Raw genomic sequence first — 12,460 nt, 5'->3', positions numbered from 1 at the left:
AAATAGGTGTGTTTGTTCATCAGGCAGAAACCCACGAATCAGCTTATCCAGGGACTTAATTTGAACCTAATTAGCATTCTTATGTTCATTTGCTGTCTGCCCAGCAGCTAATGTCTCCTGTGATAACATCGGCAACTGCTGCCTACTCGTCTGCCTATGTTTATAGATGTAAGGCCAATGCAGGCGCCTTTCCTGGACACACCCACAGCGCCCAGCTGTAGGTTGGTAGAGTAGATCTGATAGACAGCAAACTTATTATTCTCGTATCTACACAACACACTTCTTAAAACACAACATATTTCAAGCCTGGTTTCAATTCATTTTGTTTTAGTCATATTTTGGACTGCATGTTTTTAATTCTTATTGAAGCAAATTTGCAAAGGCTTGACACTTGCTACAAGTGCTACAGTGCTAAAAAAAACAAACACATTTCAGCATTTCTACTTTTTGCACGCCTGGAATCATTTGAGATATCGTATCTTTGAGGTTTTGGTTGTATTTTTTCAGTTGTGACCACTGAGGCTGATTTCATGTTTTTAGATGTATTGTAGAGATTTGAGAAAGATGAATAACCTCAGCCAGGATAAGGACTGCATGCTTCATAAACTGTTTGCAGTACCATGCACATACCTCATTTCTTTTGCAATTCAAACAGATTTCCATTTAAATAACACCAACAAGAATATGGTAGGTGGGAGTAAGAACTGTAAATTATCTTCTAGTGTTACTTGCTAACTATATAAAAAAATAATGACAAATGGTAGCAGAAAACTGGTGACAAGCATTGAATTCTAATTTTCAAATTTTTACACTACTCTCTGTAAATACTAGAATGCTAGTCATTTGGGGAAATCCCAGTGGAGCAGCAGCTTCTGAAAATACTCACAGCAGCCTGTCTGGCACCAGCAACCGCCAATAACTTAAACCACCTTTCTTCCTCATGCTGATACTCAATTTGAACCTCAGCAAATCAACTCGACTCGCTACACATCTAAGCGCATTGAATTTCTGTCATGGCTGACTGTCAGATCAAAGATTTGTGTTAACATTTAGCCCAACAGGTGTGCCTAATGAAGTGCCCAATGTGTGTTTGTCCCTCTCTTGTTGTTCCTGTGAAGAAAAAAAAGACATACTATTTGTAACTCACTATTTTCCAGCCCCTTATAAAATAAAGTTACCTATCATGAACGTCTGGTCAAACTAAAAACACCTACTGCACATACATTTGACTAATGCAAAGCCATTTAGGTGTTGTGCTGCATAATATATGCAGTAGTTTATCCATTTTAAGGTCACCATGCCAGCTGAAGTAACTGATGTACTAGATGTGTGAGAGGATACAGCTTGATAAATAGTTTATAACAGTTGGCTGGATAAATTGGTAACTAATATAAATATAGAAATATATGAAATATATATATATATATATATATTATTATATATATAATATATATAGCATCTATATATATATATATATATAATTATATATAGCCAGTCAGTATATATAATTATATATTATAAAAACAATATCAAACAAACATTTGTGTAATATTGCACAAATGCAGTGACATCTTTTTCTCTCTGTCTCTCTCATATTTTTACTTCCCATTTAAACATTTACACTATGATATTTTTAATTCAGTTTGGTTCAGTTCAATTATACTTATAAAGTGACACATCATAACAGCAGTCTTCTCAAGGTGCTTTTTATTGTAAGGTAAAGGCCCCACAGTAATACAGAGAATACCAAAACAATCAGACAATCACCTTTGAGCAGTTGGCAATAGTGGGAATGAAAAACTCTTTTAACAGGAAGAAAAGAAAGACAAGCTGTGGAAGAAAGCTACAGATTAATAATAACTAATGATTAAATGTAAAGGGGTGTATAAACATGTAGAGAGTGAGAAAACGTGAGTGAAGAAGAAACACCATCATGGGAATCCCCCAGCAGCTTAGGCCTACTGCAGCTTAACTATGTAAGGACTCAAGGCCACTCATTCCTAACCATACACTTTATTACGCAGTGATTACTATGTACTATAAACTATAATATTGCCTTACAAATGTGTACAGTAAAGATGTTTTCAAACCCAGGGGGTCATTTTACATCCAATATCACAGCAGGTGGTGGTTACAAAAGTTCAGGCAGTGTGAGCATGACACCTCCGTGCTATCATCCACTGCTATCTACATTTATGCCCATGGTCAAAGGTGAACAGCCAAGCAGCAGCTGTGTTGACTGTCTTCTTGCTCCCGAAGCTGTTTCTCATAGTCACCCCTGAGTAATCGCTGATTTCAGTTTGATTGCAGACCAAGTGGCAAGTCCTGAGTCAACCCTGTCTGCTCTGGTCAGTCATTTTGCCAACTGGAGATGCAAAACAAACATCAGCGAGTCAAACTGACAGGGCAGCGTCCTCTGAGGACCTGAAGCCAGATTATAAATCAAGACTTTCATACAGTAATGACAAATCTGTGTGCAGTGCTTTTGCATGATCTAGGGATTTAACCCTATGCACAGTGTGTTACAGTTTCGTAGAAAATGTTGTTGCCACATATAAACTGAGCTGTTGTGAAAGGGCAAGGACGTATTTATTGCTTGTTGACAGACAGACCAAAGCACATTTTCTCCAGATATTCACTGACTTAAATTTCCAGCACATGGCTAATATTTTGTCTTGATTCATGAGAAGCAGCCATTCTGGATGTACAGCAGGGGGAAAGTCAATCCAGGCAGCACTCGCTGACCCAGATGTAACCGGTGTGATGGATGGAGGAGGACTAGCCGCTGCAAAAACATGCCTATTTCAGTCTCCCATTGTTTGGTATTCAGTCATCATTGTGTATATAGCAAGTCAACAGCCAGTCTCCTGTGTGTACTACCCTTTTAAAAAAAAAAAAAAAAAAAAGGAAAAAAGGAGCATGTGTTTCCTCTCACTCAGCACACGTCTTTCCACTGAGTAAAATGCCCTTCTCCCACTTTCATCTCTCTCATTTTCTCTAAAACACATGCTTGGTTGCATCACATGTAGAACTGGAAATGTTTGGGTGGCATGGCAACATGTTTCCAAAATGGAATAAATGCTTGGCAGTGCACGTGTTGTCAAAGTCTGCTGTCAGTCTGTGGCCCTGTGGCACTTTTTTTTTTCTTATAACAGGGAGAGCTGGCAGCATTGATCATTGCCTTTGAAAAGCACTTGATTTGAATATTTGAACGAGCTGCTGGGAATACCACAAAGGACATCAACACCAAACAATATTACCATCTGCTTCCCATAAACTGTGCAGTCGTTATGAGCAGTGTAACAAAATTAAGTCTGGGTTTTCCTGGTTGTTTTTTTTTTTTTTTCTTTTGGTCAGGTACTGTGCAGATGATACAATTATTCTGTCATTCCATACCTTCCAAGTAACAACATAACTTCTTACTTTAATTCAAATGATTTCTGAAGTTGATGACAAATAGTACTCAAATGGCCTAAAGTGTTTATAGCTGCTTTTTATTGGTTTTTGTGTTAAGAACATAAATGTCTATTGATTAATAGGGCTGCTGGAAAAGGCAAATCAGGCAGCCAATAATCTTTCACTTTATTTTATAAGCACATTAACTTTAATTGTTATTATTTTTGTACTCATGAAGCTTATTGAAAGTCAGCTCATTATTGGATCTGAGATATCTACAGCTTGTGCAGCAGGGATTTTCAGGTGCTCTTGGGGCTGGTGTATAAGAAAACCAGTCATTACAGGATACTATGAAGATGTAAATCACACTGAGAGGGGGAAGGGATGGGACTGTGTTCATGGGAACCATGGTGACGACGTGTTGGGTTGCACTTTATCACCTCTGTGAGGAGAACTAGACAGTCACTGACATATGACACTCCCAGCCACCTGTCTAACTAGGTGTCTGCCAAAGCACTTCCAAGCACACATGTAGATGCAGGTAAAAGCAGGATGATTCATTTGTCCAAATGTAGCGTCAATAAACAGAAGGTGCAGCTGTCAGCATTTTTCTCTCATGGACAACGAGGTGGGAATGCCCGTTTGGGAGCTACCTTTACATAATTATGACTTTGGTTTTAACTGAAGCCTTTCTCTTCTTTTCCCTTACACGTAACACACACTGTGTGCTTATTAACAAAGTTTGATTCAATGTGAAGTAATAAAAGGCCTGGAAGCAATAGTACTGATGTCAATACAACTGCCAGTGCATTTTGTATTCTAAATACAATCATCGTTATTTTAAATGTTTAAACATTTTTATTGATGTTCACTTATTTTGCATTTACTACCTGAATGTTAACCCACAAAAGTTTGTGGGTTTTTGTGGTTTATGGTGTATATAGTAAAACAGTGTAAATGCTAAAACCAGAAATGATGTACACTAGCTGGCCACTTCATTAGGTACACCTGTTGACCCACGTGTTAATGCAATTATCTAATCAGCCAATCACAAGTCAGCAACCCAGCATTTTTAGGCACGTAGGCATCATCAAGACGCTGATTTAAGCAGCTGTAAATGTGACATGATTGCTTACTAGACCGAATGTTTCCGAAACTGCTGATCTACTGGGAATTTCTTACACAACCTATCTGGAATTGTGTGAAACAGTGAAAATATGCAGTGAGCGCCAGTTCTCAGGGCTAACACATCTGGATTAACAATACATCAAACCCTGAAGTAGATGGGCTACACTAGCAGAAGACCAGTTACCCTGAGACCTGTCCTCAGAATTTGTGGTAAACAACATAAAAGCATGGCCCATTTTGCCATTTTGGCTCGTCCTCCCAATGGTGTAATAGTGTGGGGAATATTTTTTGGCATACTTAGAGCTCCTTAGTACCAACTGAGTCTACCTGAGTATCACCATAGTGTGCCCATCTTCTGATGGCTGCTTACAGCAAGACAATACGTAACATCACAAAGCTCAAATCATCTCAAAGTGCTTTCCTTCAACATCACACTGTACTCAGATGGTCTCCACAGCCACCAGATCTCAATCTAACAGAATGACAAAGCACCTTTGGGATATTGTGGATTCATATTTTGAACGAGCAGCCAACAAATCTTGAGTAGTTTTCTGATGCTATCATGTCAATATGGTTCAAAGTCACTGAGGAATGTTTCCAAGACCTTGTTGAAACTGTGCCACAAAGATTTCAGACAGTCATTTACACAGGAATGGCATAATTACAATGGGAGACACAGTGACACTCAAAAAACAAACCACTTCTCTTGCTTGAGTGTATTTTTTTATACATATTAATGCTATTTTTTGCTCAACTCTTACTTCATCTGTTTCCCTGTTGCTATTCTTGACAAAGCCATTTTTAACAAAACAAGCAGCCTCTGCTTCAAGTATACAGCCACAGACGAGCATAACCGAAGGAGATTTTGAGGCATCAAGCAATTCAGTATCCTTTAATGCTGAAGTGCAAGTACGACTCCCACCCATCTGGACGCAAACACTAGATTACACTTGAAAAGGCTGATGAAAATCTGATGTCATTAATCTCCCCTCCTCTGTAGTTCTCAAAGGACAGTTGAAGTCATTTTGCTGACAGTGTTTAAGTGAAGCTTTTTCTGAAAATGCAGCCAATGTCTTCTCACATGTAATGTAGGTCGATCAGTCCAGGGCGCTGTAAATTTGTCTAACGTGGCCTTTCCTGTCTCCCTCTCTCCAAAGTCTACATTTGGCAACCATAACTACAATGCTCCCTATTTATAGTGCTTTTACCTCAGATATTAACTCTCTCCCCCGCTTAGCATGCCACTTCCTGCCAAAGAGGAAATATGTGTGTGTGTTTTCTGCGTATGTGCGTGTGGTTTACTGACCTCTGGGAGCAACGAGTAACCAGACTACTGTTGATAGCAACATGATTTTATGTTTCCAGTCTTTTGTGTCCAGTTCACCATTGAAGTGTGAACTTTCAGACATCGTGCGTTTCTTCTCATGTGCCATGTTCAAAATCTGAGCCATGTGACCTTCTTCTCATCTGCAAATCCTTATTCTTCCAACATCAGATGGACCGATCCACTGGGAACGAAAGAGAAGCAATGGCTAATCCAGTTTTCCAGGCCAGGTGACTGGTTTTCTGTGTATACAAACATAGCACATTCAGTATCCATTTCAGGGCCTTTGAATAAGTGTACATGTTTGGGTGCATGTTTATGTAAGCCAACACCTAAGCGCTGAGATGTCGGAGTTCACCTTCCTTCAAGGCCATCATTGAAGGAAAGGCTGCAAGTGACTCCAACATCCTGTTTTCAGCATAAACAGTTTTGGACTGAGTGCCTTCCTCCCCATGCCGGAAAACCAATCTGTCCTATCACTTAATTTCAGCAATCAGCCTCCCTCGTGGCCAATAACAATGATGATGATGAGACAAGACTCAAATTTAATCTTAATAGATTAAATGGAGGCAAGTCTTATTAAGGTGACGGTGCTGTGAGCTTATTTCAGAAGCTTGGACAGAAATGATAGGAAATCCCAGAGTGGAAGAACCCTGTCCGGTCTACATGTCTGGCTCCCCACACATTTTCTCCTGACATCACCTCCTCTGTCCAGTGCAGGGTTACTGGACAGGAATATTCCATTGCTAGATATCCTGCCATTTTGTCTGGGAACTGCACACAACCAATATAATTTTCTTTGTTTTGTTTTTAAACCCAACTTGCTGTATTCTTCAATAGCCTAGGTAGCCACTGTACAGAGAAAATTTTTTTACAGAGAAACGATTTGGTGCATAATCATGTTATGTACCTGCGGGTATTCAAAACAATACAAGCTGAGTGAGCTTCAATGAAATGGCTCTGAAATGTTATGCAGGAAACGACTGCGTGTGGGTATGGCTTCTAAAGATTATCTGGAAACTTTGCAGCGTGTTCAGACTTTTGATCTGTCTGGGTGAAAGCTATCTTTTACAGAAATCTTGATTACCACTGAGCAATCATTGCAAAATTACAAACTCAAATTAAACCAGACAAGTGAGTGCAGGATGTACGTTTATTTCATATTCATTCTTATAGAACAAAGACCTTATATTCTTAATCCTGCACAAACAGCTCATTAAAAAAAAACAACCTGTTACTTAGAAAAATATACACTGATGTTAGAACTGACAATTTGAGATTCAGTGTTTAATTCAAAAAATACAATTTGTCTATTTGGGTCAGAAAAGGTGGCTTCGATTGAGGCAAGTTTCTTGAAGAGAACTGAGACAGCAAGCATCCAGAAGAAGGCACTTTACATTTTCTGAACTCCACATAAAGCTTATTGAGCCTACATTCAGCAAAAAAAACAAATCAGATTTTCACGTGTGCACAAAAGATGAAGAGGAAGGCCAAGGGTAAGTCTGTCTTTGCCTCTTTCTGTGTCACCCCATTGTTGATGCCCTCCACTTTCTCTGGAAAAACAAATTTGAGCTAAATATAAGAGAGCCCAGCTACTGCTACAGTACTACAAACTTAAGGTTAGCTGACTTTGGAAAGGTCATCAGGTTAAAAGACAGCGGGGGGCTGAGACACTTATTTAAGACAAACCCTCAATTTCCCACTCCTGAGTTAAGCTGAATATCTGATCCAAAAAAACACCCAAAAAAAACAAAACAAAAAAAAAACAAAACAAAAAAAACCCAACACAAAACAAACTAAGGTTACTGCTTTTTAAACAAACAGTAAGAATGTTCAAGGCAAAGGTGTCATTAAAGAAGCCAGCCATTAGCAACATATGCAATGCTTCATCATATGTATCACCATCCTTGTCTTTTCAAAGCCTTTCCCTTACAAAATTAGCTATTATTTTTCCTCATATTTATCTTAATAGTCATTTCTCCATAACAGTCCAGACGCAGTCTTAAAATCGTTGATGCAAAGTTTAGTTTCTTTCGATCTGTTCAAGATCCAGCTCTCCCCCAAGCTGAAAAATGTCCCTCTGTGTCCCACAGTCACCCTTCCAGAGGGTGCGTTTACCATCTTCGATGCCTACAGGAGACCCAGGCCGTGAGTCCACACTACAAGCGGAGTCGCTATCCTCGTAAGATGAATCTTCTTCCTCGTCATCTCCTATCACTTCCTGCCATGACTCTAGTCCCAGCTCAGACACGCCTGTGAAGTCTGAATCCGGTTGGTCGATTAAGTCCAAGGTGGGCGGGGACAAGACTGACTGGCAGTTGTCGCTAGATGAAAATCCAGGGCAGCTTAAGCTTTGTAAAGTCTGAAAAAACAAGAAAAAGAAAAGACCATGTTAGTCTGGACATTTTTGCACACGTTCACATCATGGCCTCTTTCTGATGAAGAGCTACAGAAGTCAAAGACTATGTCAGGGAGCTCAGAGTTTCCCAGAATGTCAGTTTGAGATTGGGTTTCAGTTGGGCATCTTAAAAGCCGGCTTTCCCTTTCACTGATGGCATGTGAACATGTAAACATGCAAAAACACCAGTACACGCACAAGGCATTGAAGAGTATACACAGAACGCTAACCCTCTGGTTTGTTTGAGCAAAACACTGAAATGAGCACCAAACCACTAAATGTATCTCGTGTCAAACTGTGCTCTAGGCTTATTTATCAGTGGAAACCACTTTGAAACACATACCTAACCCAACCCTGTATGGTAAAAGACATTTCTTATGTCAGTCATTGTTGTTCACAGTTGTTATGATGTTTTGTAGCTCACACTAGGGAGTGCCAGGGACAATCTGGATGTGAACAATTGCCTGCGTTTTTGCTCTCAAAACTTGACCTTAAAGAGACTCAATTCACAAAGGCTCCTGGTTTGCTTTCATGCTCTCTTTCCACCCTGAATTCCTCTCTGCAACAAAGAAAGGCAGCCGTGCAGCGCAGTGAAGGGGTTAATGATCTCTGGAGTGCCCTCAGCAGCAGATGTTGGAGGCATGGAGGTGAATAGAGATGAGGTTTTCTCTATAAAGCCCAGGCTTTCATGACAGACACCTCTAATGTTCCCTAGCATGTGTTGAGACATTGACTTTCCTTTTACAATGAGCTTGGAGACACCCTTTCTCAAATCTCATTTTAGCAGGCTTGCCGTTTTCCCGTCCAAGAGAAAACTATAACATAGGGTGAGGCTGGCTAAGTTTAAGGTTAGCTCACTTTTCAGGATTAACTTTACATGCAAGTACCTCAAACACACCATGCTTCAACTGAAAGCGCTTGAGGTGATCATGTGAGGAGTGGGAAGCCTTTGCTGTAGTTACCCCACTGGAGTGGAAAAGGGGATTTCAGAGCTCTTGCTCTCTCAGTTCAACCCCTGGTATTACCCCACTACTAATTATCACAGCAGAGGAGGAGACGAAAGCAAGAGAGAAAGGAGGTGGAGAGGCTGTCTCTATACAATATGCTTTCTATAAAATCTATTGAGCCTGACTGGGATTTGGGTGGGTGTGGTGGTAGGCTGGGGGAGCAGGGTTAAATTTCTGCTGTGTACCCAGCTTTGCCAGATGAAAAACACCCATGTACACACACAAATCACTATTACCACACACATGGGCTCGCTACCCTGGACCTGTCATATCTCATATTACCCACTGCCATTACCAGGAATCTAACCATACACAGACGAAAACCACTTTAAAGTTATTATCCTCAAATGTCCTATTTAGAAACACACTTCATTTAAGGTTGGAGAACCACAATAACAATTTTAAAAGAATATAAGAGCAGATTTCTACTTTTAGTCAAAAATGATTAATCAAGCACAAACAAAGCTACTGGAAAAAAGTGTAAAATAAAACTACAACAAAAACTGAAGCATGAGTTTGAAAGATTTTAAACTCTACACATCATCATCATCATCATCGTTTATTTTCTCTCTCGTCCTAATCCACAGAAAATACTATGCAGCAGATTTTAAAGACTATGACTAATAAAGTGAACTTCTGGAGTCTTGGTGATGTGCTCCTTTCAGTTTTCAGTTCTTGCTGATTTGGCAAGTGCATTTAAATAGCATGGGTCTGGGACATCTGTTCTGTAAAATAAAATGCACATTGACCAGAAGCAGAAATACAAAAGAGGAATTATTGGGCCTGTTAATCTTATAGTCAAAAACTTTGGACTGACAGGCTAGGCAATATCATGTTATTTTAGTAAAGAAATTAATAAATAAGGACAAAGAAAACAACAGTGTCATCTAAACAGATAATTTAAAAGGATAATTAGTATTCCCATGATGATATAAATTTCTGTAATACTCAAGAGTAGAAATACCAGTCAATAATGCAGCTCAATCATTGACGTGTATTACTCTTTTTCACTCAAATGACTTCTCTATCACTGATAATTTGACCAAGAGCACCCAACATTCCAGCTCCAGCTACAACATGTGCAGTACTGTGCAAAAGTCTGGAGCCAGCCTTTTTAAAGATTTTCTTTAGACACTGGCTGCATTTTCACTCATTTCTTGGTACTTCTTAAGCCACTTAACATTGACCTATAAATCACTCAAGCGTAAAAAAAAGGCACCTACTACATAGGATGAACCTATGTTATGCCTACATGTAATAGATAACTTAGGAAACAATCGATTTTACATTGTATCTTTAGACATTCCCCAGAGCCCAGAACAAAACAAAAGACAGTCAAAATCCAAAGAAGAGCTTTGAATGTCCTTCACGATGCCAGGAGACATTTTCCTGAAGTATACTTAAATACATTCCAAGAAAGCTTGCCTAAATGGTAAATGGCCTGTATTTATATAGCGCTTTACTAGTCCCTAAGGACCCCTAAGCGCTTTACACATCCAGTCATTCACACACTGGTGATGGTAAGCTACATTGTAGCTACAGCCACCCTGGGGCGCACTGACAGAGGCGAGGCGGCCGAACACTGGCACCTGACCACCACCAGTAGGCAACGGGTGAAGTGTCTTGCCCAAGGACACAATGACCGAGACTGTCCAAGCCGGGGCTCGAATCGGCAACCTTCTGATTACAAGGCGAACTCCCAACTCTTGAGCCACGATCGCCCCAAGTGAGTTCAAGCTTTTTTGAAGAATAAAGGTACACTTCTTTGTATGTTTTCACATGTTAAAAAAAAAAAAAAAACCCCAAGCAAACAAAAAAAGAAATTTTTTTTACATTTTCTTAAGAAAATCTAGAGAAATGAAAGGTGGCTCAAGACTTTTGCACAGCACTGTATACATGCCTCTGCAAAACTCAGCATAGTCCCAAGCAGTACCATGTTTTAACCATACAACTTCATCAATGCTGCCATACACATTAAGGGAAATGGGAGCATGGTTTTCAGTTATATCTGACACATCAGGTCTACCACAGCCACGCATGCCTTCCAGCAAGTCATGTTTGAATGTTGAATAGAAAAAGTGAACAAGACATGAGATCCACTGGATTGGTTTATACCTTTTTTGTTTTTACGTTTAATATTCACCAAAATCCTATAAGAACACATATTTTAGAGCTAAGTGGTGTTTTCATAGAGAGTGTAGATTATTTTATACCGTGATCTACACAACAATGGCTTGGACTGTAAGGATGTTATTTAGAGCATGGGTTCAAAAGGCAGCTGCTGTTGAAGAAGCACAAGCACATGCCAGGAGGTTAGGCAAATACCCTCCTGATGATTTGGGTAAACAACTAAAATCACCGAGCTAAATGCTATGCAAAGGCCCTGTTGTGAACCAAACTACAACCACAATCACACATATAGTACACTACTGGGAGGTGCAGGTACTTTACATTGCATTCACTGTGCAACTTCAGATTATTAGTATACGAGTCGATAGTGCTTCTTTGGTTTAGCTCTGTGCCGAAATTAGGTCACATAAACATTCAGCGACACACTGGTCTGAGGATGACATGCAATCAGACCTCCAGCAACAAACAACCGTGAAGCAAAAGAGAGGACAAGGAGGTGCAAGCAAAGACAGGAGACTATAACAGACATTCACACACAGTCTTTGTTTTGGTGTGTGTATTCATCTACTATTTTACTCCTCTGCAGACAGAATGCCTGGCTTATTCATGCAAATGCCCAGAGGTAAAATGATGATAAAAGACTAAAGTGTTGGGCTGTCAGATGTTGAAAAAGTGTAGGCGATAATAATGTGTGACTACAGACTAATGTTTGGCGATGCTCTACAATGCACATTTATGACAAGTCACAACATGTCATTATACCCGGTGAGAGCTGCACCTCAAGACGCCTACCTAGGTGTTCCCACAAGCATGCAGGGCTCAGTTATGATCATCATGTCTGCCATCCAAGGAATGAAGTGTGTGTGATGGAAGAAGGAGGGGAAGACCAGAGCAGCTTGAACTTGGGCCAGGAGAAAGAAAATATTAATAGGGAGGGATACAAGTTTGTGTGCGCGCACACACACACACACACACACACACACACACACACACACACACACACACACACACACACACACACACACACACACACACAAATATTTTGGAAAAAAATGGACAATAGCCCAGCGGAAGTTA

General features: G+C 39.9%; 1 protein-coding gene across 1 annotated transcript in view; it reads right to left on the bottom strand.

Annotated features, from left to right (window-relative positions):
* Window positions 1-1,584: 1,584 nt before the first annotated feature.
* LOC102288717 (protein FAM53B) overlaps window positions 1,585-12,460 on the bottom strand; it is a 32,881-nt gene continuing 22,005 nt past the window's right edge. The window contains exon 5 of the mRNA XM_005914186.2: window positions 1,585-8,210. Within this exon, the coding sequence (XP_005914248.1) occupies window positions 7,872-8,210 (339 nt within the window). The 3' untranslated portion in view covers window positions 1,585-7,871. The remainder of the gene's footprint in view (window positions 8,211-12,460) is intronic.

Source organism: Haplochromis burtoni, unplaced genomic scaffold (assembly GCF_018398535.1).
Source record: "Haplochromis burtoni strain Fernald_Lab_line unplaced genomic scaffold, NCSU_Asbu1 Contig_7, whole genome shotgun sequence".
In the NCBI taxonomy this organism is placed as follows: domain Eukaryota; kingdom Metazoa; phylum Chordata; class Actinopteri; order Cichliformes; family Cichlidae; genus Haplochromis; species Haplochromis burtoni.
Note: the sequence above shows the minus strand (reverse complement) of the source record. Positions and strands in the feature narration are given on the sequence as shown.